Source organism: Neopsephotus bourkii, unplaced genomic scaffold (assembly GCF_033783945.1).
Source record: "Neopsephotus bourkii isolate Nb327-2 ecotype Australia unplaced genomic scaffold, CSIRO-AGI_Nbou_v1 NB_1615, whole genome shotgun sequence".
NCBI classification, from domain to species: domain Eukaryota; kingdom Metazoa; phylum Chordata; class Aves; order Psittaciformes; family Psittacidae; genus Neopsephotus; species Neopsephotus bourkii.
In genome coordinates, this window is record NW_026902090.1 from 955,152 (window position 1) to 981,529 (window position 26,378).

The 26,378-nt window shown below is 42.4% G+C and overlaps 1 protein-coding gene across 26 annotated transcripts in view; it reads right to left on the minus strand.

Moving 5' to 3' along the window:
• LCOR (ligand dependent nuclear receptor corepressor) overlaps positions 1 to 25,504 on the minus strand; it is a 79,380-nt gene extending 53,876 nt beyond the window's left edge. For 6 of the 26 annotated variants that reach the window (XM_061372490.1, XM_061372483.1, XM_061372479.1 and 3 more), the window contains exons 1-2: positions 25,317 to 25,446; positions 8,859 to 8,951 (exon numbers count right to left, since the gene is read on the minus strand). Coding sequence is in view for 6 of the 26 variants with exons in the window: in XM_061372467.1 (XP_061228451.1) it covers positions 8,859 to 8,860 (2 nt within the window). In the remaining 20 variants the exon portion in view is untranslated. Of the gene's footprint in view, positions 1 to 8,858; positions 8,952 to 18,662; positions 18,762 to 25,316 lie in introns of all 26 variants that reach the window. The other 20 variants (XM_061372487.1, XM_061372485.1, XM_061372475.1 and 17 more) reach the window with 16 other exon arrangements.
• Positions 25,505 to 26,378: the final 874 nt, after the last annotated feature.

Sequence of the window (26,378 nt, forward strand, 5' to 3'; positions counted from 1 at the left end):
GGACTTGAAGGAGGAATTAATTCAGAAAAATCCTACTGTCTATGTGTAACATGGGAATTCTGACTCTTTCAGGACAAAAATCTATTAAACTTGAATGTTTCAGTCACAGGCATCTTAATAGAAAAGCAAGACCAAGCAACAAGGGAGGGGAAAAAAAGTCACAGGACAGTTATTAATATACACCAAGTCTCAGGACATGCATATAATTATAAGTTGTGAATATTCTTTAATTCATGCAACAAAATAAAAGAAACTCCCATCCATCTATGATGAAAGATCTCATTATGTGAAGGGAGTTCAATTAAGTAACTACAAGTTAAACCAACTTTCTTTGAGCTTCCTGTAGAACAAAGAAAAAGCTGTGCATCTTCAGCAAGTTTTCAAAGTTCATTCTTCTGCATTTTTATTAATGAAACTGCACTGCTTGGGGACTTACTGCAGATATCCCTCCTCCAGAGACAACAGATGCTTTAGGAAATCCAAGGACTTTCCAGGGACCATAAATACCAATAACCTAGTTCTGCAAGAGCAATACAGACATATGCATACAGAAGAAGAGAACTAAGTATGTTAAGATAGGTATTGTTTGAAAGAACAGATATAATGAAGTTCTATATAGTAATACGTAGCTCTTCAGTAGCTTTTTTCATCAGAACACCTTGTATTCCAAGACAGAATACATGGTATCAGCTGCTGAGGTCCATAAACAGGCCCTTGGAGTTCAAGAGAGAGTCCTTTGGCCTTCGGCTAATGCTTCATTGACCGTAGAACAGCATCTCCAGTAGAGAAGTTTCATTTGAAGCTATCAAGAAGCCAACAAGGCACATGCTCTGTCAAACAGCCACTTCACTGTTACAGTAACTTACCATAGCAGTAAGCTGAGAAATCAAAAAAGGGACAAGAAAACTACTAAAGCAGGCAAGCACTGTTGATAGAAGAGCTTCTGGCCATTCATCCTGCAAGACTTCATTAAAATTCCACTACTGGTCTGTAATTTTAATAAAGAAGCAGCTGCAGCAGGCCATCCTGACTCTTCTCTCCATTCCTCTCTACCAAGCAGTTCCTTTTCCTCTGAGAATCAAGCCTAAGCACATTTTCTCTGATGCAATATCAAACTCACAGCAAGGCATTTAAAAGTTAATGAGCTAAGCATGACAGAAGAACAGCTACATATCTAAACCACAGTTGCAATGCACTTGCCTTCACAAGAGAAGAGCGCCCTGCCAAATGCCCTAAAAGAGAGATCACTTCCCTCTACAGGAGAGAATGGAGGCAAAGAAAACCAGCTATCAGGCTGGTCTCCAGTGGAAAAAAAATGGGAGCAGGTCTCCCCATCCTATGTTAGCACCCTAACTAGCAGCTTATCTCACTGATTACAATTGAAAAGGCACCCCCAAAAGACCCAGAAGTGACAAGTTACGAAGCTTGTTGCCACAGTACAGCAAGGCAAAAGGCATACAATGGATCATCTCCCGTCCCCCTCCCACAAGCAGTATATTAGTGTGTGTGATCTGATACCAAGCAGAATCACACGAAGGCATGCAGCCTTCTTATCTCTAATCAGAAACCTCAGCAGCAGAATTCAAGAAAAGCCAAGGACTCTGCAGCAGCTCAACATCACCTCAAGATACAGCAACTGATCAGGCAGACTGAGCTGTAATCTTGTGTGGGCTTGTGGGGGTGGGAAGATCCTCCGATTTGTAGATACTGCATCACTAATCTGGCTCGTCCTTCAAATCAGTGGTTGTTGGCTTTTGTTTAACATTTTAACTCAAGATCAGGAGGTTTATTGTATGACTACCTGGTTTTCTTCACAGCCAGTTACCACCAATGCAGAATCTAACTGGAATCTTCTCATGTAAATACTTGCATTTTATTACTTTAGAAAATAAACCAGAAAACACAGGCATCACAAAATGGCAAAGAATGATAGTAGAAGAATTTCGATAACTAACAACTTTCTATGTATCCTTAAAAAGGTCATTTTTTACTTAATGGTAAAATATGATCCAAATTAAAAACAAATGAAGAAAACCCCAAACCCAAACAAGTATTAACACTACAAATTTAAGTGGGAGTTGGTTTTCAGTATCTCAATTCAAAGACATTGCTCTTAATTGTTCAACCTCCAGGTGTGGATTTCCAGCAGGGAACCAGGTACCATTCTCCATGAGAAGAAACTATACCAACTAGCTAGAAAGTTTATAAACAGATTAAAAGAGTCAAATAGCTCAATGAGTGTGCTCAATAGTGTAAAATGTCATGGACCAAAGCTTTTTTTTATACAGAGACCCAAATATTTCTCAATCTTGAGGCAACTGTTTTCCATATTCAACAGTATTGCATTATTCATTGTAGCAAAATAAAAACCTTGAGATTTTTTTCCTGTTGGAGACAACTTGTTAATGCTTCACTCCCAAGCAAAGTTAAGATGACATTCATTAACCACCAGTGTTTATCCCCATGCTCCCCCGGCACAAGTGTAAGAACAGCCTTGCAGTAGACAGAATTGATCTGCCTGGAAAATGCCTCCTACAGAAGAGATAGGATTTTCAGCAGCATCAATTCACTGCTCCGCTTTATTTCATAGCCACAGTAACGTCCATACCACAGATCAGCCAATCAGGTGTGGTGTCAGGAACAACTTCTCATAAGTAGGTAGAGCAGAGGCCCAAGTCAATTTAAACCATGGAGGCACCTTCCCTCTCCCCCAGAAGTAGTATATGTGGAAGCACAGGACACCAGAGATTTCCACCTCATCCTCAAGAGACAGGTATTGGCACAGAGCAGAAGTGTGTTATAAGAGTGGGTTAAACTGGCTGTGATAGTTATATTTCATACTCCACAGCAGTCCTATTTGAAGAATGACCCTTCCCCTAGGAACTCAGTCCTGAACCACATCATTCCCTGTCTGCAACAGACCCTTACTGAAACAATTCAGTTAAATAGCAGCCCATAAAGGGTAAGCACAAGCTGCTGAATCCGTTTAAACAACTATACTCTAGCAAACCCTTGGAGTGTCATTCAGTTTCATCCCCTTTATCACAGCAGGTCAGTTATATCATCATTCATTACTGAATTAACTCAATAGTTACTCTCTTCTTTTTGGATCTCAAGTTATAAACGTGCCTTTCACCATCTCTACAGAGATTGTCAAATTTATATAGGAGTCTGCAAAGGGGAATGATAATGTGATTCTACTTAGGAAACTAAACATAGTTGTATCACCCATTATTGAAAAGCTGATGATCTTCAACAAATAGCATAGACCAGTGAAAGTTTATTGAACATTTCTTAGTTGAGAGGTGAATATACTGAGCTCACCTGTAAGGTACAAAGTGCCAAGAACCTTTTTAATCTGTGATTTGTGATTGTAAAAGTCTGATGGCAAATAAATCTCCATCAGAAGCCATTACATTACTGCCCCCATGAAGAGTTTGCCTTCTGACTCCAGCTAGCTAACAGCATCCTGAAAAGTCTTACAATATGTAAAGATGCACCACTTAATAAAGTCAAGTGATTATCTCACTAAAACATCAATGAGTGTATCTAAATTCTGATTAAGCAGCTAACAGAAAAGAAGAATCTAGATCATGTGAAGAAGGCTGAATCATGTTGCAGAGGGACCTTGACACACTTGTGAGGTGGGCTAATGCCAACCTCATGAAGTTTAACCATGACAAGTGCAAGGTCCTACACCTGGGTCGGAGCAATCCCAGGCACAGCTACAGGCTGGGCAGAGAAGAGATTCAGAGCAGCCCTGCGGAGAAGGACTTGGGGGTGCTGGTCGATGAGAAAATGAACATGAGCCAAGTTCAGTGTGCGCTTGCAGCCCAGAAAGCAACCGTATCCTGGGCTGCATCAAAAGCAGCCTGACCAGCAGGTCGAAGGAGGTGATCCTGCCCCTTTACTCTGCTCTTGTGAGACCTCACTTGGAGTATTGGGTGCAGTTCTGGTGTCCTCAACATAAAAAGGACATGGATCTGTTGGAAGAAGTCCAGAGAAGGGCCACGAGGATGATCAGGGAACTGGAGCACCTCCCCTATGAAGACTGGCTGAGAAAGTTGGGGCTGTTCAGCCTGGAGAAGAGAAGGCTGCGTGGAGACCTCAGAGCAGCCTTCCAGTATCTGAAGGGGGCCTATAGGGATGCTGGGGAGGGACTCTTCATTAGGGACTGTAGTGATAGGACAAGGGGTTAACGGGTTAAAACTTAAACAGGGGGAGTTTAGATTGGATATAAGGAGGAAATTCTTTCCTGTTAGGATGGTGAGGCACTGGAACAGGTTGCCCAGGGAGGTTGTGAACGCTCCATCCCTGGCAGTGTTAAAGGCCAGGCTGGACAGAGCCTTGGGTGATATGGTTTAGTGTGAGGTGTCCCTGCCCATATCAGGGGGGTTGGAACTAGATGATCTTAAGGTCCTTTCCAACCCTAACTATTCTAGGATTCTGTGACTACAGTGAATAGGAGGCAAGCCTGATGTTTTGAGAAAGCTTCTCAAACTCTAAAAAAAGTACCCTTAGGCTTTTCAGATGGACTGTTCAGTTCTGTCAACAGAAAGGATGATCTAAGTGAAATCAGCAGGTGATACAGGCAGCTACACAAAGTGAAAGGATAACAGAAAGCAAGGCAGCAGGGAAAAGATATCCACCTTAAACAAAAAATCCCCCAAACAAGCAGATCAGCACCCAAAGAGAAGTATCTTAACACTGAAAGAAGTGAGCATAGAATTCATTCTAGCTACAGAGCAGATTACAAGGACTAATTTTCACCACTGAAATCACATTTGAAAGTATACCTCAAGTGAGGCATTCGTGAGCCTACAACACAAGATGCAAACTCAAAGGGAAAACACCTAAGCCTCACAGCCCCTCCAGCTTTACTGCCCTTTACACAACAATAGTATCAAGAGCACAACGGTACAAAGTCAGCACTTGACAACATCATGGAAGATACAGCTGTGTTACTATTGCTACCCTTGTGCCAACAGAACTAAATAGTAACTGAAATACCTGTCCTTCATTCACACCTCGAGTTATGCCTGTGCACTAAAGCTGCAAGCCCTAATATTTCTCTGGAAACAGAAGCATAAGCACAGCTGCCGATGACGCTGTAACAAAAGATTATAACAGCAAAACAGTTTGGTGCTTAAGTAAGTTGTGGGAACTGAGATTGCCAACTGTGATGGAGCATTCATTACTCAGTGTACAATAGGAGCAGTGAACATTCTTTAAAAACTACACACAGATGCAAGAAACTTACAGTGAGCAGCTTTAAGACAGCTTGGCTTTTGGGGTTTGGTGGAAAATTTTCCCAAAGAGCAAGAGACTGATAAATCTCTCTCTCTTCTAATGTCATACAATGTCTGCCATCATTTCATGTAGCAGCTTTCTGAATCTCACTAACCTTTCAGCTTCATATATACACCATCAATTCTATAAGCTATGCCTGCAGATGAGCTTCCCAGGAGAAGCATACACTTTCTTAGGGTATTTTGTGTCCAACTACAACTGGAGTTACACTGAGCTTTTCTTTTTCCTCCTTGGCAGTAACATGGGACAGAAGAAAGGCTGCTTAATACCAGGCTTTTCTTTTCACACTCTTCCATTGACACTGGCACCTGTTCAGGTACATGCAGAAGACTATGAGAAAAATAACCTGTTTTGCTTGCCTTATTTCTAGACAAGAACAATTTCCTGGCTTAGTCCAGGAACAAGTGTCAGGACCGGGGACAACTTGGACAGCAACACTGCTGAAATCAAGACCTGTTCGACTTTCTCATTCCCTCTCTCAGACTGCCTTTCTCTTATTCAGATTTGAGACAGACATCTGAAGTAGGTACTGGATCAGAGCTGAAAGTCATAGTCAGAAGAAAATCCTTTGGGATTTGGTTGATGCAAACGTAACGTGACAGTGAATGCATCTTTTATGACGGCCATTCAGGATTTCAAAGTTATACCCAAGTATCTTTTCTGGGTAGCTATACTGAATTTGATGTCTATGGTATATTTAACCATTTACTTTGCACTTACCCAAGTAAGTTTAAGTCTTTCTCAAGCCAAGCAGGTCTGTGCAACTTTTTGACTGCAGAAGCCCAGTCTTCCATCTCATTTACTCCAGACCTTCTATAATTCACAAAATCACTGTTTGGTTTGGGTTGGAAGGGACCTTAGAGATCATCTAGTTCCAACCTCCCTGCCACAGATAGGTCACCTTCCACTAGCTCATGTTGCTCAAAGTCCCATCCAGCCTTGCCTTGAACACTTCCTGAAGCACAGCATGTTACTAGCCTTGCATAACTAAAGAAGTCAAACATTTAATCCACTGTATTTTGGTTGAGGCCACCCTATTCCCACACAACTTTTGTTTTCAGCCTTGTTGAAGTTCTTTGCTTGAAAACAGCATGTGTGATCTGAATTTGAAAGAAGACAGCAGTCCCACGCTTTCTGCACACTAAGTTGCTCAATGAGATTGAATTACAGCAGAATCTCAGACTATGCTCACAGTTAATCAAATTTGGGTTTCTAGTCAAGAATATCAAATTGTCAAAGACAAAACATGTGGAGATCAGGCTTCTAGAACAGCCACCCTTGCTCCAATTTCATAGGTGGTATCTCAATGAAAAGGTCTTGGCAGACCTGTTACTGCCTCAGATCTGTTCAAAGAATTAATCCCTGTTTAGGATGCTCAGTGGATCTAAATGCATTTCTTTGGTGCTAAGTAAAGAAACACTGGGAGAACACTCAGCCTTCTAAGCTGGCTACTACAGGATCTGTGTTCAAAACCAGAGTGAAATTTTCCAGGTAATCTATACACAAAGCTCCTCAAGCTTGGCACTGCACATTGTGTTGTATTGCTAAATTCACTGGAGACAGACAACCTCTATATGAAGAAACTTCACAGTTTTGAGTGACAGTTTGCTAGAAAAGCTTCAGGTTTTAAGATAAGAGTTGCTGTCCACCTATACCCAAAGCAGCCCTTTTTGTAACTTCTGAACATTCCTTTCAGAGCAAAATCTCAGAAACGGATTGCCTAATCCAGGGCTAAGAACTGCCAGAAGTGCAGTCATATAAACAGTGAAGGAATTTGATACAAACTGTGCTTCTGCAGGCTACATGTTAATCATCTGATCCTAAGGGTTTAGAAGTCTAGAGTAGCACTAACAGATATTCAAAGTTACAAAATAGGTTGGTGTCTATGACACTTAGTAAGTATCTTCCCTTAAGGTCAGCTTTTCCCTACAGAACTCTTCATACACAAGTTTCTCTGAAAGAAAAATAGTATCATGCACATGTAATGAACAAAGTATCACAAAGAATGAACAATAAATTGCTGAAGACAGTGTGTGCAGGAAGCACAAGTAACAATTTCATGCAAGTGCCTTGCTCCTCATTACCCCACCATTTTATACCTTAAATCCTCTGAAGGTTATATCAAATACAGGCAACATTTTTAAGACAGTGGTTTGTTGACACTAGAAACATTTCCAGGCTCAAGGAATATTTGACTTCTAGAATACCTTGTGCTTCAGCAAACTTGATAAAATAAACAGTAGTATTCAATGAGTCTCAAATTCCCTTGAAAAGCTTGGAACAACCATACTAAACTCACTTTTCTGTAAAACCACAGGAATAACACTGAAGGGGTGAGTGAATGAATGGACCACGAAAATAAGGCACAGTGGAACACTAGAACAAGTGCTGCACTTCCCTAGTGCTGGTTCTTCTGAGAGCATCTAGCAAAGTAGCTAAGTTGAAAATCTGAAATCTTACCCAAATTTACTACCCACGTATAGAGCTAGACAGTATAAATGAAAATCCATTTACTTCAAAATGTTAGCCAAGAAGACAGGCAACAGTTTTAACAAAAGAAATTCAAACCACATGAAGAGAAGACTCCATTTACAAGAGGTAAAGAATGTAAGCGCACTGAAAACCAGGGCTGCAGAGAAACCTGCAAAGTCTACAGCTACTCAATGAACACTGCATTCAGCATCAAATCCACTTCAGTAATTTAAATAGTTGCTTGTAGTAGTGTTTCAGTAGTTTGTTCAATTAGATACAGTAGTAGTTGAATACATGAGACACTCAAGAGGTGGCTGAGACAAAAATACAGTTTTAAAAATAGCACATTAGTTTAATGCTGACTTCTTTATCTTTGAACTGCTGATTACTGCCAGACAATTGCTTACATAACAGAAAACATGCACTAGCTCATTTTGCAGTAACTGCACCATCACAAAACACATTTTAGAGGAAGCTGCATTATCAACTCTGCAAAAGTAGTTTAGCTCAGGGTTTACTTTTCCAGACAACTGGTTTCTTACAAATACCAAAATAATGCAACCTGTGATGCAGGGATTCAAAAAACTTCAGTGTGCAATTCTAGTTTTTCATTAACACTTATTTGATGAAAGTATTTCTGTAGATATTTGACTATTTCAAGTATTTAAAAATCTCTCCTAGAGCCTGTATTCATGCATTCAGAAGTCTGAAATGGTCTTTCATAAATATGTTGAACACGGCTCTAAAGATTTTATATGTTTTTGGATTAACCTACAGTTAATCTTATTAGACAAAGAGCCAAGATTTTCAAGAATGAGTGCTAAAGCTGTAACACTAAATAAGCCCGGCGCCTTTAAAACCAACACTGAAATGCTTCCTACTCCTGCACCCATTTTAAAGTCACCAATAAGCATTAGTCAGACTGCAGAAAAAGTGTTTCTAACAGCAGGCTTCTGAATATGCATAATGCCAATAAAGCAAATTACATTTTCAAAAATAATAATAATAATAATCTATGTGCAATTAATATAGTGGCAACATTTTAATGCAAAAATAAATTGTTTAAATATACTAACATCCTAGTCTTGGGATATCCAGTCAAGCTACGCAAAGAGATGTGTTTGTCCCTTGCATACTCCCAAATGTGGAAGTAGGATCAGAAACTGGATCTGGAAGAAAGGGTAAACAGCATGTTAGTTAAATTCACAGAGGATCCTATGGAAATGTTGCAAACATTAGTGAAGACAAATATATAAATGACCTAGACAGAAAATAAAATTAGTTTGGAAACAAAAATGTCTCATGACAAAAATAATTTCAAACACTCAATGTAGAGGAAACATGAGGATAGGGGAAGAGAAAGTAAAATGAAAGAAACCTAAAAGCAGCAACAGTGGACAGTCAGCTGAATATTTGCATTGAAAAACAGTTTGGAGTTGCAGAGGTATCAAACAGAGCAGGGAAATTAAAGTTCTTTCTACAGTCTTTGAGCCAGTAACAATAGCCATCTCCTTGCACAATTGCCAGGGACTGAAAAATTCCCCTTCAATCCCAGCAAGTGGAAAGCTCTTCTCAATGGCAAATCAAGTTCTGCAGGAGGTAGGGTTTAATTTTTTTGAAGCAAAGTTAACATACGGTTAGCATAAGCCTACGCAGCAGGTTCTTCCAGTACTTCTGCTGCTCGCGGCTTTGTGCAGAACAGGAGGAAGCTAACAAAATGCATCCATTTTTACAGGTGCAACTCAACCTCATATTGTTCAGGTTTATTCATGTGGTCCTTGAGAAAAGAAACCAAAACAGCTAGCTCAACTATTACAAAAGAAAGAAAGAAAAATGGATAAAATCCCTTCACCCTTTACTTTCACCTTACTTTCCTGAGCACATCATCCACTCATTCATCATGGCAAGTGTCTGCACCGTCCGTCTTGAAGGGCAAAGGCAACAGGAGGAAAGAACTGACTCTACCTTTAGAAAGGCTGCAAGAGGATCCCCACCTGCAGTAGCCATATAAATACAAAAGCAGAAGCTTCATTACCCAGCATACATCTTCAGGGATTGCCAAGCCTTTGTTCTTAGAAATATTCCCAGGAACAAACTAAGAACCATTTATTCTGCTTCCTTCCCAAATTCACAGAATAGGCTAATTCTGCAGGATTAAGTAACTCTCAGTAACAAGCCTTCTGTGAGGCAACCATGTAGATGGTTTACACTCAGGGCAGATCAGAAAGGAAAACAACAAAAAACCTTTTTAACAGAAGCCATCTTTCCACCTATCATGTTGCTGTACCTTAGGACAAGCTCCAGCATTGATGCTTGTGCTTCAGCTTATGTGTATCATCATCGCATGAAAATAGGAGACTGAAGGTTTTCCCTCCTCTCAACAACTGCTAAGCTACCACTTTCTGAAATAAGTCATTCTGATGAAGATGTTCAATCATGAATATCTACAGATTCTTGTGTAATAGCAAGAATAAAGAAACAGTTCCTACCAGTTTGCTTCATCTTTGACAGAGACTAGTTAGTCCAGCATATTTCAATGGAAACTCAAACAACAGACTCCCAGGCATCCCTCAAGCCAAAGGCACATGAAATGCTGCTTTTAAGGGATTGTAGTACCATTTTAAGGTAGTTCAAACTACAGGGACACTACAGAACTGAGAACCACATCATCTCATTGAAGAACTCAATGCTTTTTAGGAAGATGTGAGGCTTTGGATGTGACAAAAACCCTCACTCTTTGCTTTTTGCACTGGAGATATTGGCAAAGTATATGTATGCAGTCTTTTGCCCCTTTTGAGCTATCATGAGGCAAAACTCAGGGAGACAAATTCCAATCAAGCCTACAGATTTAAAGCACAGTCTCATAAGCATGTCTTTCAGCAGTAACAGCAGGTTCTGCAGCCCTTCCGTTCTCTGCTCCACAACCTCACTCCTACCCCTGCATAAGAACGGCTACTCAGGGTTAAGACAAAGGTTTAACTAGCCTGGAATCCCGGTTCCAAAAAGGGCAATATCTAAGTGGCCACATAAGGGGTTGCTGTAAACAACACCACCATGAAAATCAATCCACTCTACATCTGCTTAGGAGCTAGTAGTGCAGCTACTGCTTAAGAGACTGTCCAAGAACAGAGTATGCACTCTCTGGTCAGTTAGATGCATAACTGCTTACAACTGCTTGTAAGTGAAAACCATGGGAGATGTGTACTACAGTGAGGACCCTGGAGAATCAAGGACTGTTATAACAGAAAGGAAATGTGTTCTGGGAGCAGTTCTTATTCCAGTTCTCTCTCCTCACTCCTGCCCTGGTCTGACAAAGTCCTGTTGTGCTCCTCCGTCAACTTTCAAGAGTTGCTGGCTGACAAATCTCAGCAGATGAACTCAGCACAAGTGCCAACCTGCCCTTAGCCCTACCTGATGACTCCAGTTTGGAAGCAAGCCCTGTGCCAACATCCAGCCTTACCTAAACACAAAATTCCTAACCAGCAGACATGCTAAATATGCATCCTGACTGGCTGACCACAGAAAGCCCAGTCCAAACCTGCTTGACCTGTACGCCTTGTGATCATCCCACATTATCCTCTCTGGAAGGGATTGTTTCTCAGTGAAAAGTAAAAATACAGAACTAAAACAAGAATGCTTCACACAGCCATCTGATGTAAGGAGGGGTTGACTATCCTCAGGAGGTTCCCATGGTTAAAATCTACCATCTCTGCCATTTGGGAGAGCATTGCCCCTAAACAAGCTGTGATTTACAAGAAAATTCACTTTCTACTGCTGTGTATCCTTTGGATGTGCATTCTGTTTCCTGTGGTAGAACCAAGACCTTTCCTGAAGGATCTTATAGATTGGCCAGCATTAAACAACTGTATTCTCCCATTCTGCTCATTTAGGTTAAATGATGTAAAATTGCCATTTCTCCAAAATTACCATCAGAGTCACTGCCCAAACCTGTACCTACTACAAATGCAAAGCAAATTCTCAGTTTGGCAAGGTCTGTAGGTGGACTTACAGCTTCTTCAAAGTCAGGGTGAAATAGTTCATTTATTATGCTCTAGCATAATCTCTTCTTTATTTAAAAAGGGAGAAAAAAAGTCTACTGAATGCTTCCTGTAGTGTCTTCTACCCACAGGACATATAAACTATAATCAATACATTTCAGTATTTTCCACTTAAACAGTTATTTTGCACAGAGACTAACTTCATGCCTTTTCAGAAATCTGAACCTCTATAAACCTGCTTACATTACTGTGATGCAATAAAATTTAACAAATAAATAGTGTAATGTTTAACTTTATGCTGAAAAAAAAGCCCAAATCTCAAAAGCCAACAGTGGTTCTACTAAATATTCTTAAGGACCATTTTCTGATGCTGATTTCCTTAAGAGAAAGATTCTCTGATGACTCTATCTAGGCAAATCTCTATTCTGTCCTAACCCACACAATCCCTTAACTGAAAACAATGAGCTTTTAGAACAGGTTTTTTCCAGGTAACTTCTACCTGCTTTATAAGATTGGAGAAAAAAAATAAACCCAGCACAGAATCATAGAATGGTTTGGGTTGGAAGGGACCTTCAAGATCACCTACCTCCAACCACCCTGCCATGGCGGGGACACCTTCCACAGGCCCAGACATCTTCCACCAGAACTGGTTGCCTGCCTGCCTTCTCCCACCAGTCTGTCCTCATACACTATCCCCCAGAGTCTCATGCTAAAATATTAATAAGCAAAGGCTTCCAAAGAATATACTTCTTCCTCTCTCATGGGAAAAATGACCGGCACTTACTTGAAACTGGGTTTCCCCTAGAGTGGGAAATATGTTGTCCATTTCCCCAAAATTCTAAGATGTATTTGGAAGACTATCAGTTGACCTGTTTCTCCAGTACCTCAGAAATAAATAGCCATGATTTCCCTGCAGACAGGTCTCTTAGTTATGCTTACCCCCACCTGATCAAAAAAGGAGAAAAAAAAAAAGCCCACACCCCAAAACAAATAAAAAACCCAACCACAACACAATAGAAATGCCTGTTTATGGCTATACTTTCATTCACAATTTATTTCATTGCTCTGGTTGACCTTCCGTGTTTCTTGTCTCTGGGTTTCACAGATCTCTCACTAAACCACCTATACCATTTATTATGGCACTCACAGCTAATTTAATCCAGAGGCAGAACAACAGAAACTTCTTAATTCTTTTGGTTTAGATGCACCTTTACATCCCTTCAGACAAGGCAGGTGATTATACAGCTATTAAAGTATATCATCTCCTTTTCTAAAAGCATTTGTTGTGATGTTTGACCCTCATTTATGCTAAATCTGAATTTTCAAAAGAGACCTGGTTTTAAGAAAGAGATTAATTTTCCTTCACTGGTTCTGAGAGGAAAGACTTGAGATATTTCAAGGCTATGATGTCCCATTAGCTCATATTTGGCTCTATCTTGTCTACCTCCCCTTGGACTGAACTAACAGGGAGGAGTTAAGTAAAAGAATGCATTACCAAGGAAGTTGAAAGCCTGTAGGTAAGTACTGCGTGTGTCATTTTGAGCAAGCTTACAACCTTTTGTGGGACCACCTGAGGCAAAAGTTCATATTCCCAAGGCTATCTGAATCACTCTGCTTTAGCTCCCAACCTCAAGCGTGGGTTTAGCCCCCAGTGTGGACTGACATCAGTGTGAGCTGTTACTGGACTAACAGCCAGAGCCCATTTGCACACCGGCTGCCATGCTGACAGAAAGCAGGGATTTGTCCACAGGAGAGCCTCACTTTCCATGCCTCAGCAGAAGCTGCCCTAAGCAGGAACCAGGACCCTTCCCCAGCCACTGCGAATAGATGCTCAGAGGCACAGAACACCACGTGCAGGGAATCCTCCACATACCTATATCCATGGCTTTCCTTCAGGCCCACTCATAGCTGAGGTCCAACACACCCTGCTCAGCCTAACCCAGGACCTAGGAAAAGCTTATCAAACTTCAGCTTCAGGACCCAGTTTGCAAAAAGACAGTGATACAGCTGTGCTAGTAAAACTATGGGGTAGCAAAGCAGTGTTCAGAGCAGGGATTATTTAGGGATTAGTTTTGTTTGGGTTTTTTTTTTGGGAGGGGGGTTGTTCAGGAAGTTTTGCTAACACCACCAGAATCTCAAAACTATGCAATAAATTCAGCACTTTTAACCCTTCAAGTTTCCCAGCGCAAACCAGCCCTGAAACTGGTTGTCTGCTGCTTACAGGCAGAATCATAAAAACCTTCCTAGGCAGCACCATGGCATGCTGAGAGCAAAGACAAAGTCAGAGAATCACTCATCTCTTCCCCTGAACTGAATATGAAAGAGCTATTCCTCTGCCCATAGCATGGCAGTTGGAACTAGATGATTTTAAGGTCCTTTTCAACCCAAACTATTCTACAATTCCTTTGCAGCAATATAAATTGCTCCATGTTCCAGATAATGGAAGGACAGACAGGATAGAACATCAAGCAGGATTTAGGGTTAGGATGCTGAAACCTCCATGAGCATGATAAGCAGAAGGTGGTGGTTTCTGGAGAACTAGTGATTTTGCATAGACTTTTTTTTTTTTTTTAAGTAGGTTTAGTACGTTTAGTTCTTAGAGGAAAAGTTTCCAAAAATAACTGCTTATTTTCTGAAGTTTGTGAGGTGTCATCACAAGCACATTTAGTTGCTAAAGTTCACCAACATGCCAGTAAGTATAGACCAAAGCAGCTGTGATCGATTTCTCCCTGCATGCCTTCCCCTCCACCACCTCCCATTATACACAAAGTTGCATAAGGCATTTCCTATCCCAGGGCAGGATCAGTCCTTGGGCTAGGAGGGATTGAGAAAATTTAAAGCCCTATCTGCTGTTCTTCTCTGGAGCACAGAATTCAGCTCAAAGTACAAGCAGCAGGAAGATACGAATTCAAGATTAGTCACAGGCAAACAGATGATTTGGGAACAAGAACCAATCTGTTACAGGCAAAGGAAGGCAGCCTCCATGGCAAAGGAGACTACAGGCCTGCAACATCTTTAACTTATGAAGTCAATTTTTAATCTAATTTGAAACTGAGCAACTTGTTGAGCAGAGTAACCTCTGAACTCTGTATTCAGATTTGTTAGTGCATTCAGCCTGTGACCTCAGCTAAGGTTCTAGTAAAATAAGAGTGAGCTGGAAGAGCTGTTAGGAGAAGACTTTGATACCCAGACTATCAGTGCATCTAGGAACTACCAAACAGCTTGGTGTCCATTTCATACCTCAGATATCTTCTAGTCATTAAAACCATGTCCTCCTGAGACCAGAAAGACGGCTTACCTGTTGTCTCAGTGTCTCTGCCAACACAGGGCATGGAGACTACATCACTCAAGTTTACACTCAAGCCTATGCTCCCTTCTCAACCGCAAGAAGGGAACATAGGAGGACTACTGAAATCTTTAGATCTATCACAAACTCTGTAGTAGAAGTCTGACCTTCACAGCAAAGTTCTTGAAAGGGAAAATACAGAAGCTCTGAGGACAGGGAGCACAGCATTTAAACCAGACCTACTTAATGCCACTCTAACCTTCTTGCAGAAGTTAGTTTTCAATTTGAAGCTCTCCAGAGCTAGTCTCCTCAGCGATATCCATTTTTGGATAAAATATATTTTTAAATAGTTAAGTATGAGAAGCAAAAGGGAAAACTCAATCCTAATCTAATACATGACTAAATATCAGCTCATGCTCCTTAACTCCTACAACCACTTTGGAGAAGGAAAAAGAAAAAACTAGCTCTTGTTTACAAAGCATTTAGAGCAGCAATTTTCAAACTGTGGGCTCCTGAAAAGCAGAAAGACCCCACGCAATTTAAACTATTGGCAATAGTCTTATTTTTCCACAGTTGCTTCTTGCCAACTCCAGGTTGAAAACCACTGATTCAAGAGAGCCTGGGTAAAACACAGTTCTCTCAACAGTTTAGGCTTGTTCAAGAGATAAATACAGCATTCCTGCTGAATTCGAAAGACCATATGCAGAATGGACCTCACGGGGCCTGTCTCAACTGAGCACTGAAGCTGTTTGCCCCCAAAACACTACACATCACTCAAGAAAAATTGCAGAGGCAAGACCAAAGGATTAGATTTGGTGAAAAGTTTACAAAAAATACTCCTGTAAGATACAATAATTAGGTTCTGGTAGCATCTCTACCACGCAGTTCCAGACAATTATATTTTTACTACTTTGTAAGAAGGCACATGATGACAAAGAGGACATAAAAGTATAAAACCCAAGAGAAATGTGTGGGCAGTGCTCAAGCATTCATCTAGAAATACCAGGACTTGCTCTAATTTTGTCCTTCAAGTAGAAGCTAGAATAACCTAAACATTCACAGAAACATTTCAGGGAGAAAGTTACTTTTTTTCCCCCCTCCAAGAGATTTTGACACTTCATTTTTACACAGGCTCGGTACACTTGTCTTACACAACACATTCTGAAGAAGGGGTACTCATCTAAACCTACACACAACCAACATTTCACACTTAGTTTTTCCGCTTACACTTTTCCATCTTTCACTCAATGTTGTAGTATTTTGAAAGATAGTAAGCTACAGCATGTAGTTAAATGATAACCACTAAGGGCACTGAAATGTTCCACTTCCAGTTGAACAGGAGTACAACGTTTCCAAAGGAAATTTAAACCCAGCAAGAGCTCACAGTGAAGTCAATTAGATCAAGAAACGATCAACAGAACAAAAGTGCAGAAGCTTTTTTCCAAGAAAAGTTTTCCTCACTGCCTGTTTTGGGAGTGAAGATTGGTTCTTCCATAGGGAATAAACAGATCCTTGTAAGAAACCCCAAAAGATAAATTATACTATCATGTAAACTTAAGTTTCACTAATCACTTCAAAAATGTCAAATATAAAGCTAGGGACAAGGTAACTATGCTCCTCCTTTTCTAAAGGATGTAAATGGAATCACTGCTTTAAGAAGACTGCCATAAGCTTTCTTAGGTCAGAAAAGGAAATAACCTCCCTGCTTTCCTACTCTCTTGCTTTTCCAGAGCAAAATGGATGTTATTAAGCATCCACCTCTGCAAAAAGTTTTCTTCACACAAAAGGTACAATGGTATGTTTTCAGAAACACATCTAGAGATCATGATGAAACATCACTTTGAAAGCAGCTTTCATCATTTTTTTTTACCACAATTGTGAATCTTACCAAGGAGATGACCAAAATTGAGACAAGGGCTACTCTAACAACAGCTTATCAACATGTTCACAAAAAGGACAAACTAAGTACGAAATAACCCAAGAGCCAAGCAAACTGGTTTTGCTATGAATATTTAAACAAAGACAATCCATTTTGTTTATTCCAATATATTTATGTATTTCTTAAGGAAGCCCAAGACTGCAGGACACAAGGCACAGGCTGAGAGGGCTCTTCTGGACACAAGGCTCTCCAGCTGAAGCGTACAAGTACATCACTGTGACCAGTCTGTGGCTATCCCACAACAAAGTTTCAAAACTGACCCACATGTTTGTCCATGCATTAAACACAAGCAGAGTACATAAGAGCTTTGTGCATATGAATTGCTGAGGAGTTTAACAGCTGCAGGACTAGCCTGCACTTGCAAAGCACTAGGCTGTACTCGAAGTCTGTTACACAGGTAACACAGACCATCACATATGTACAGTAGCAAAAGAAGCCAAACATAACATTGCTACAGAGCAGTGATTGATACTGAAGAACATGAGCATTATGTACTGGCCTGGAAGCATCAGTGAGGAATTGCAGGCTGTGGGCTGAAACTTTCACATCCTTTTGTGTAACCAACAAAAAAAAGAAATCAAGAAATGAAGATCTCTGTAGCTTGACTACCTGTTCCTCTTCCTACTCTGGCAGTTACTCCACTTTCGAAACATGACCACCATCCTATCCTAGTAACAGCAGAGGAGGGAGAAAGACCATTATCAGATACAGATTCATCTATGCAATTATCTCTAGCTAGATACTGGAACACCTGTACTGTAAGCATACATAAAAAACGTTCAAAGAGAACCAGGAAATTTTTCATTAGTAAACTCATCTCAAGAGTTAAGATTGCCTGGTGGCCTCTGATGTCTTTCCACACTGCTGGATTCAGCTTCTGAAAGCTTGCTTTGTTCATGAATACTAGGCTCTTGTCCAGTCCTCTTTTCTCCCCCTCTTCTCCCTCCCATAAAATAGCATGGTCCTCAGGGCATAAGGAACATCCTTTGTCTCCCTGCAAATCTTCCCTGTGCAGCCACTTTGCTGCCGCCTCTGGAAAATGCAACAGGAGTACCATCTTTTCTCTTCTCTGTAAGAGGAATGGAAAAAACCAGATGGGAGACATCATCTAATGCAATTTTACTATGCAGTAGGAAGTGGTGTCCTGCAGAAATGTTGAAACACCATAACCTCTACTTCATCTTTCATGTGCTAGCAGCACTGATGTGTAACTTAAATCTCCTACTCAGCTTTGAGAGCTTACAGTTTTTTGTCAACCCACCATAAAAGAACACACAATACTACACAAGTAAACTAAATCTGAGGTAAAAGGTAAATGACTTGAAGATGTCCAGAGAAATAAAAGTACAGCATTCTTCAAGAGAAAAAGAAAGAAGCTGAAGCTCTCCTTTTCCAAAGAATCTAAGGCCATATGGATTTACCTGAGAGAACTGAGGAACCCAGAGACCTGCAGAGTTTCTTAGGAGAGGTTGTGTAAAGATGCAACTTCTTAATGGAGGCACTAGATAAAAACATCCAATGTGGTTGCAAAAGCAAAGCCCACAGTTCATTATCAGGGAGAGAGCATAGTATAATCCACGGCACTTTGAAGAGGGAGAATGAAGCAATTTTCCTGCTACTGTAAATGAATACAATGCATGCAGAAATTAGCACTTACTCAGCAAAAGACAACTTGGATTTGTGCATGTGTGACAAGACCAGCTGAATAGCCTCAACTCTTCATTCTCTGCCTCTCCATGCTCTGCAGATGTTGTAGCTAAATAAACAAATAAATAGATTGTTTTCCAGTCAGGTCCGATCAGGGAACCAATTCACCAAGTTGCCACACATAGTTGTGCCAGCACAGAGGGGGACTATTTAAGCCAGTTTAGACAGTGCTGCTATCAAACATAACCACAGTCTGTAGCACAGTTACAAGACAGAAGACAGAAACTAGAAAACTCCCTGCCTTAGGAGGAGGCTGTTCTCTTGTCCCCTTCCCTTCATCCCAGAGGTGTGATCCCATTCTCCAGTACTTCAGGTACGCTCTCCTGCTCATCTTATTCCTAATTAGGATGACTCAGGTTACTAAACACCACCAGAAGATTAGCTGGTTTTGCAGTCTTCTGTCAGTTTAGTCAAAACAAGCATTACCATCCTTTTTAGCTAGGGGTGGAATGCAGACTGGCTCAGCCCATCCCATCCAAGCCTGACCTCAGAAAATCCCAAAAGTTTTGTATTTCTCAGAGAATGAGAAATACTCATCTCAGTAATCTTAAAGAACAAAAGCTTCATCCTCTTAATAGTGAAATCATATATACATAGGAGGGTGAGGAAGAAGACTGGAAAATCCCCTGTAAAATACTGCATTACTGTTCCCTCCACCCCAATCAGTATGACAGGGTTACCTTTCTTTAACATTATTAAATGCCTGGTTTTCCTCAAACCTTGCCTAGACTGACTTTTAGGAAGTATTCTTATTGTTACTTTACATTAGCCATGAAAGAACATAAGTTCTCAGACAAGAAAACCCAAAACAAAACACATGACAGTACTTGTCTGGGTGTAAGACAGCCTAAGATGGCAGAGCATTAAGCCATTTAAGTACTATGCAATAAAGATTTAGACAACTGAACACAAGAACTGGGATTCTGTATCATCAGTTCTTAAAGCGCAGTTACTATATTTCTGTACATAACAGTATTTGGACTGTCATCAATATATGGTACAAACTGTCAAAAAATGGCTTAAAAATTTGGAAGTGTCCCTCGGGTACTCTAAAACAGTGCCATATCACAAAGCTGTGAATCTGTAGTGTGTATATATATATATATATAAATATAAATACTACAAAGATTTTATCTAGGTGAATTTGGACTATTTTCTGCATGTAAAGAATGGATTACTGTAATTCATTTGGAGACATTCTATTAAAAGTGAGTGAACTCCCAATGTCATTAGCTCTTAGTTAAAAATTAAGTCAAAAACTCCAACACTTGCTTCAGTATTAGTATGTCCCAGAAAGGAACCCTCCCTCCCTACAGGGGTGGTTACTACTTCATGTCAGCTGAAATAGATTTCTGTTGAAATACAAAACAAACTCAGTGATTTGGCATTGTCCAAAATTTCAGGTCACAGGCACCAGAAAAACTCAAGATGCTCTAATAGAAAGTGATTATCAAGATTTTCTTGAGTATGCTTTTGTCTGGTTGACATCACCTCTGTCAGGATAGAAGCTATTCTTCATTTGCAAACAGCAAAACAAGGGCAAACGTGAAGTGATTTATAGTGAATCTAACGAGATCTTTGAGACAAATCTAGAGTCATCCCTGCAGTTCAACTTGTACTGTTCTTCAGATGCATACCATCCTTCCATGCACATCTTAAAGTGAAGCTAATCAAGCTGTAAATTTCACTCCTTACAACTAAAGATTTTCATTTTTAAATGACAGCTGACAATTCTTCTTTCCCTGGCACAATTTTGCCATAAAAGAGTAATTCTCCTTCCCTATATTTATCCTGCCAACAGTCAAAAGTGTTTGTTTGTAGATAGATCTTCTTGAACAAGCCTCCAGCTACTATAGTGTAAAGTTGCCATACAATGGGCTTATACTAACTAAAAAGAAAAGCTGCAAGCTGCATCTACATTAAATGCAAGTTGAAATAAGGCAAATAGTACCACTGGCACATATGCTGGGAACATGGCTGGAGGCGTATGTAAAACAGATACGGGTTTAGAATAGCTCTGCATTTAAACTTTTACTTTAGCACTTAAACTTGCTTTTTATTATTATTTTGTATCAACATCAGGGCTACAAGCTTTTTCATTTTGCAACAAAGAAATACAATCTGCCCTTTGAACAAGAACTGTTAAAGGCTTGGATACAAACCTACTTCCAAACCACGGAGATAACACTGCTGTTTGGAAGCAGGAGCTAATTCATATCATATACAGGCTGGAACTATACCCAAGCAATAATTAAGATAAGAAAATGTAATAAAGATTTCAGAATTATTCAACTGTTAGACACCTTCTTCTGATTAATATTAATTTCTAATACTTCCTGATGTATCACATTTCTTCCCCAGGATCCACACTTTAGTCCCAAGTATCCAAGGGCAGGGAAGACCACCACTATTCAACAAATGAGTACACAGAAACAGATCAGGCACTCAGGTTGCAGTATTTTCCCAGCAACAATCATTTAACAAAAAAAAAAAAAAAAAAAAAAGGAAATTGCTTCTTATTTTGACAGCTTAAGAGCAAAACCAACACTTAAGCAACATCTCAGTGAAACACGAGAGCTTAACATGATTGGAAATCCTATGTGAATGTCAGAGGTTTTCCCTTTAAATCATCATCTTGGTTCTAAAACTAGGATCACTGCTGAAGAGAACTAATATATTCCTTCCCTTGCCCCAGTTCCCCAACCCAGGCTGTAATTCAGTCAGGGAGTCTCCAAGAGCATGGCTAATATTTAACAAAGGGCCAAGCATCACCAGCAAGTAGAAACACGCGTGACCACCACGATCTACCACTCCAGTAACCATGCAGCATTGCAATGCTGTAACTGCCTGTAGAAAAGGTGTGAGCAGGGTTTTAGGGATGTCTTCTCCCTCAAACTCCTCATTTCTTAGCTGACCTGATCTCACCATCCATTTCCAGTTCAGCAAGTGCCTGAACAGCAGGTGACTGGAGGCTGGGAGGGGGGGAATTATAAAAAATAAAAGCATCACATACATTTGTCTCCAGGCATCTGCTTTTGGCCACTGAGAAAGATCCTAACACTCAAGACTGATACAGAGAACACATATGTTAGCATCCAACGGTTATCATGTGGCATATCATGTCTCTAAAATTAAAGTTCTACCAGGGCATCAAGACCCTGTGTACCACTCCTGACTAACCTCTCATGCTGTGGTTCAACAGCTCGATGCATCTCATTGCACAGAGCTCAGACACCCCTTCCCCACACTTCTCTCCACCTTGGGGCACAGCATGCTGCTCCCTCAATTGCATCAGTTTCAACAGAACCGCTCACTTGTCCTCCACAAGCCACAATGCCTTCCTCCTCCTCAAAAAAAAAATGGGCTTGAAATGCATGACAAAGAAGGAAGGTTTAAACCAAATCAGTTCCCTGAGCTACCTCCCACAAAACGCTGCACTAACACAACCAAAGTTGCAACTCTGTGACTGCTCAAGATGGTCCGTATCTTTGCTCTTTTTCTTTCCACCAGCTATACGTCCTCACCCTCTTGCTAGCATTGGTATTTGCCTGACCCAACAGCCAGCCAGCTAAGGGAGCTATACTAGCAAAAAATTATTCTACTCTCTCCAAGAAATGATGTTTTTCTGCTAGCACAGCTCCCCTGGATTGTCTCCCTGTGTGCAAAGGTGCTCCCTCAGCCCTCCTATGTTCCTGCTCCCCTTGACAGCACAAACCGTCATGAAGCCACAGTCCAAAAGAGCAGCCTATTGCAGAAGCAAGAGAGGAAAGTGAAGCGAATTACTTAAGCCATTTTTATTGCTAAATGCTCCAGTTCAAACCACAAGCTTTATTTTTTCTGACTACCACACTGCCTGATACTAGAATTACTTCTCAGGGAATGATGCTAACAGAGAATCCCACACACCTCAGGTTTACTTTCAGAACTCAACATGAATAGGTATTTCTGAAGTAACAGAAGGGGTTTTCATACTCTGCTTCCCCATATTTATCTATCAGTATTTATGACCGTAACAAATTCTTAAAGACTTCTATGAAGGGCTAAGGTGAACCATAACATTACATCATTTGACAGGTCAAATTCCAACTCTCAAGAACAATGCCAAAACTGTTTGAAAAGACAAGAGAGATGTGTCTGGGGCACAAGGTGATGACCACAGCGTAATTTCAGCTGAACATCCTGGGCTTGTGCAATAAACCTTTTACATTTCTATTACAATCATATCAAAAAGGTAACAACACATTTACATGACCCAACAATTTATGCAGCATTCATACTAGGAATAGGGCAGGTCCCTAGACCTCATAAAGCTGATCAATTTGAGGTGGAAACTATTTATGACATAGTGCCATCAAGATAAAAGTCACAAAGCATTGTTACACTTTGGACTCTATTTTTTTAAGAAATGGTTTTGTACTTTACCTCCAAAAAAAATCCTAGTCAACTCTGTGTTTAATAGAGTTCACAGTCTTTTGTCAAAACACATAGAGAGGGGCTTTCAGAAGGGAAATCTTGTGGAGAAACAAAACATATATCAAATTTAAGTATGAGGAAGAGATATGAAAGGGATAGAAGAGAAAACAACCTCTCCAGGAGCTAGCAGTTTAAATGGCTTTAGGGAAGTGGAACAGGGTGTGTACAAATGGGGGTGGCAGGGGGTGGTGATGGTGTTTGTTTTAGGTTTTAGCACATAGGGTTGCTAAGAACTTTAATAAGGTAGTGATTTCCTTGAGTCTGTAGATAACACAGACTTCTTCACCAACCCAAGATTTTCCCAAAGAGCAGCATAATGAACAGACAAAATTCCTGCATTTCACCCCAAGATCTTCAACAGCTTTGAAGCAGTCTTTTTTCTCCCATTTCTTCTTCCCCCCTCTCACATTTACTCCTCATTGCTGTCTGGTTAAACACTGAGCTACAGGACAGCTCCACTGGAGGATTCAGAGAGCAGCAGGGAGTGAGAGCAAGACAAGATGATATGCTGCAAGTAGGGAGTTTAGAAAGGACTAGAACAGGTGATCCCCAGCACTCGAGATAAGAGGAGATGAGAAAAGGAGATAGAAGTAAAATAAATCCAGTTCAAGCAGAGGTGGAAGCCAACAAAATGTTCCTAACACAGCAGAGCTAGAATCAAAATAAAACACCATAAACAGGATCTAGAAGCATCAGTAACTGGTTGGAAAGAAAAACCATCACTTGTGTGTAGAAGCCCGAGTTTCTCAACAATGTATTGAAGCCCTTGAATCTCTTTATGCTTAAAACCAGTTAAATTGTTCATATTAATCTGGAGTTCACAAGCATCTAGAGCATGCTTTTGTGCTGCAGAAATTTAAACATTCAGATGAGGCCAAAAATATACACAGCTGCAGTAACAGCTCCTGATGTAACCAAAAAAGGTGCTTCAAATCCCTGATAATGAACTAGGATGCTGGGCTAACTGACAATAAGAGGTTTAACTCTGCACACAAGGAACTGAAGTGAATCTGTGACTGTTATTACAGATTACCTACACTGAGCAGTCCCCAGCAGATTATGGCCATATTTGCATACTTAAAAATAAAATGAGGATTTGTGCTCAGTTAAAAGCAAGAGGCCAAACAAGCAGAGACATACCAGTGTTCTGGTTCAAGATTTTTAAGATTACTCTGGAAGTTTGTAGTCTGCTGGTGTCAAAGCTATGTTACTATCTTTGCAGACACCGACCAAATTACTGGCCTAGAGCTAGTGTTTATGTGTGTGTTGGGACCCGTAGAAAAAGGCCTTGCTTTTTTTTGTAGGGAAAGAGAAAAGGATGAAAATGTGTATTTTGAAATGGAGAAAATTACTCAAGATGAAACGGCATCCGGGGCTTCTTTTTCAAAACCCCCAAATATTACATTGCAAGGAGCCTGCATAACAACAAACGCGCACAAGAGAGGAGGAGGAGGAAAAAAAGGGGAGGTTGGGGTGGAGGAAGAAGAGAAAAGCAGTCACACATCCTTTTAAGCCCCCGCGCCCGCGCTCCGGATCCACGGCGTCAATCCGGCACCCCGATCCACAACTTTCTGCCGGCCCCGCCGCCGCGCTCTCCCCATCCCTCCTCGAGCCTCCCCCCCGCTTCTCCTCCCGCCGGGGCACAGGCCGGGCGCGCCGCCGGCTCCGCGGCATCCCTCCCTCCTCTTCCACCCTCGCTGCTGCCTCGCCTCACGGCCGCGGGCCGGGGGCAGGTGAGCCGGGCCGGGCCTCGCCTCCCGCAGCGGCGGATGGGCAGTGACAGTCCGGCCGCTCCCCGCCGGCGGGCGCGGCCCCGGCCCCGGCCCCGCCGTAAACAAGTTTGAAGGGGCCGCGGCCGGGCCGTGCCGGGAGGAGCGGGCGCGGCGCTGACAGGGGCCGCACAAAAGGGCAGGGCAGGACCCCCCCACTCCCGGCGAAGGGCGGGGCCGGGCCCGGCGCCGCTCGTCTCAGGGCGGCGGGGGGAAGGGGGGCGGGCCCGCAGGCCGCGGCGCCGCTTTCCTCACGGCCAAACCCCCCCCATCCGAACCCACGGCGGAGCCTTCTCCCGGCGGCCGCCGCCGCCGCGGGGCCCGGCCCGGCCCGGCCTCCCCGCCGCGCGGCCGTCCCTCACCTACACAGTGAATGAGCTTGTGTCGCCACGAATCGAGCTGGTGGCGGACGCCGCGCCTCTCGATGGAGCACTGCTGCCGCCCGCACGGGCTCGCCATCTTCTGGGCGGCGGGCGGGGGTGGGGGCGGCGGCGGGCACGGCCAGGGGGGGCAGGGACGGGAAGGAAGGGCCGCGCGCCGCGCCGCGCCACGCCCACCCGCCCTCAGCGCCCGCCTCGCCGCGCCGCGCTGCGCCACGCAGGCGCCGCCAGCCAGAGGCACGCCCCGCCCCGCCCCTTCCCGCCGCGCCTGCGCCACACAGGCCCCAACCCCACCGCCCCGCTCGCCGCCTGCCCGCACGTGAGGCAGCGCCGCGCCCGCCCGCTTGGGGGCGCTGCTGCGCCCTCCGGTCACTGCCCCTGAGCGACATCCCCCATCATGAGAGGAGGCGGCTGCCTCAGGGGGTGTCCCGCCGCTCAGGGAGCGCTGTCCCTCAGGGAACATCCCATCCCTCCTGAGGGATCCTGGCCTCCTGTAAGATTGCCCCTCAGGGAACACCTCCACACCTCCTGGGAGATCCCTCTCCCCTGAGAGGACATACCACCTCTGAGGGATCGCTGTCCCCTCAGGGAACATCCCATCCCAGAAGTCACTGTTCCCTGAGGGGACATTCCACTCCTGATGGGGCCACATAGTTTTCTGTCAGGAAGAGTTTAAATCTCCTCATCCACTCGACAGTGTGGTTAAAAGCACCAGGTCTATCGGTGACCATGGTGAAAAGGGAGGACATTTAGCCACAATGACCAAGAGGCCTCCCAATACCGATCCCGCAGTGACAGCTCCCTGACACATCCATCCCCCGTGTTTTAGTGGTGTTCATTTTCACCCCTGCACCACAAAGACCTCCCTCTGGTGAGCTCAGACAATGTAAGGGGGTTGCTGCAATAACACCATTTCTGGTGGCAAGCCGTGAGCGCATGGATAGGCAGGGAAAGGTGTGCAATGGAGAAAAACATTGCCACTAGCTTTCTGCAGGCTCAAGGGATGAGCTCAGTGAGGTGAAATGTCTTAACCCAAACCCTGCC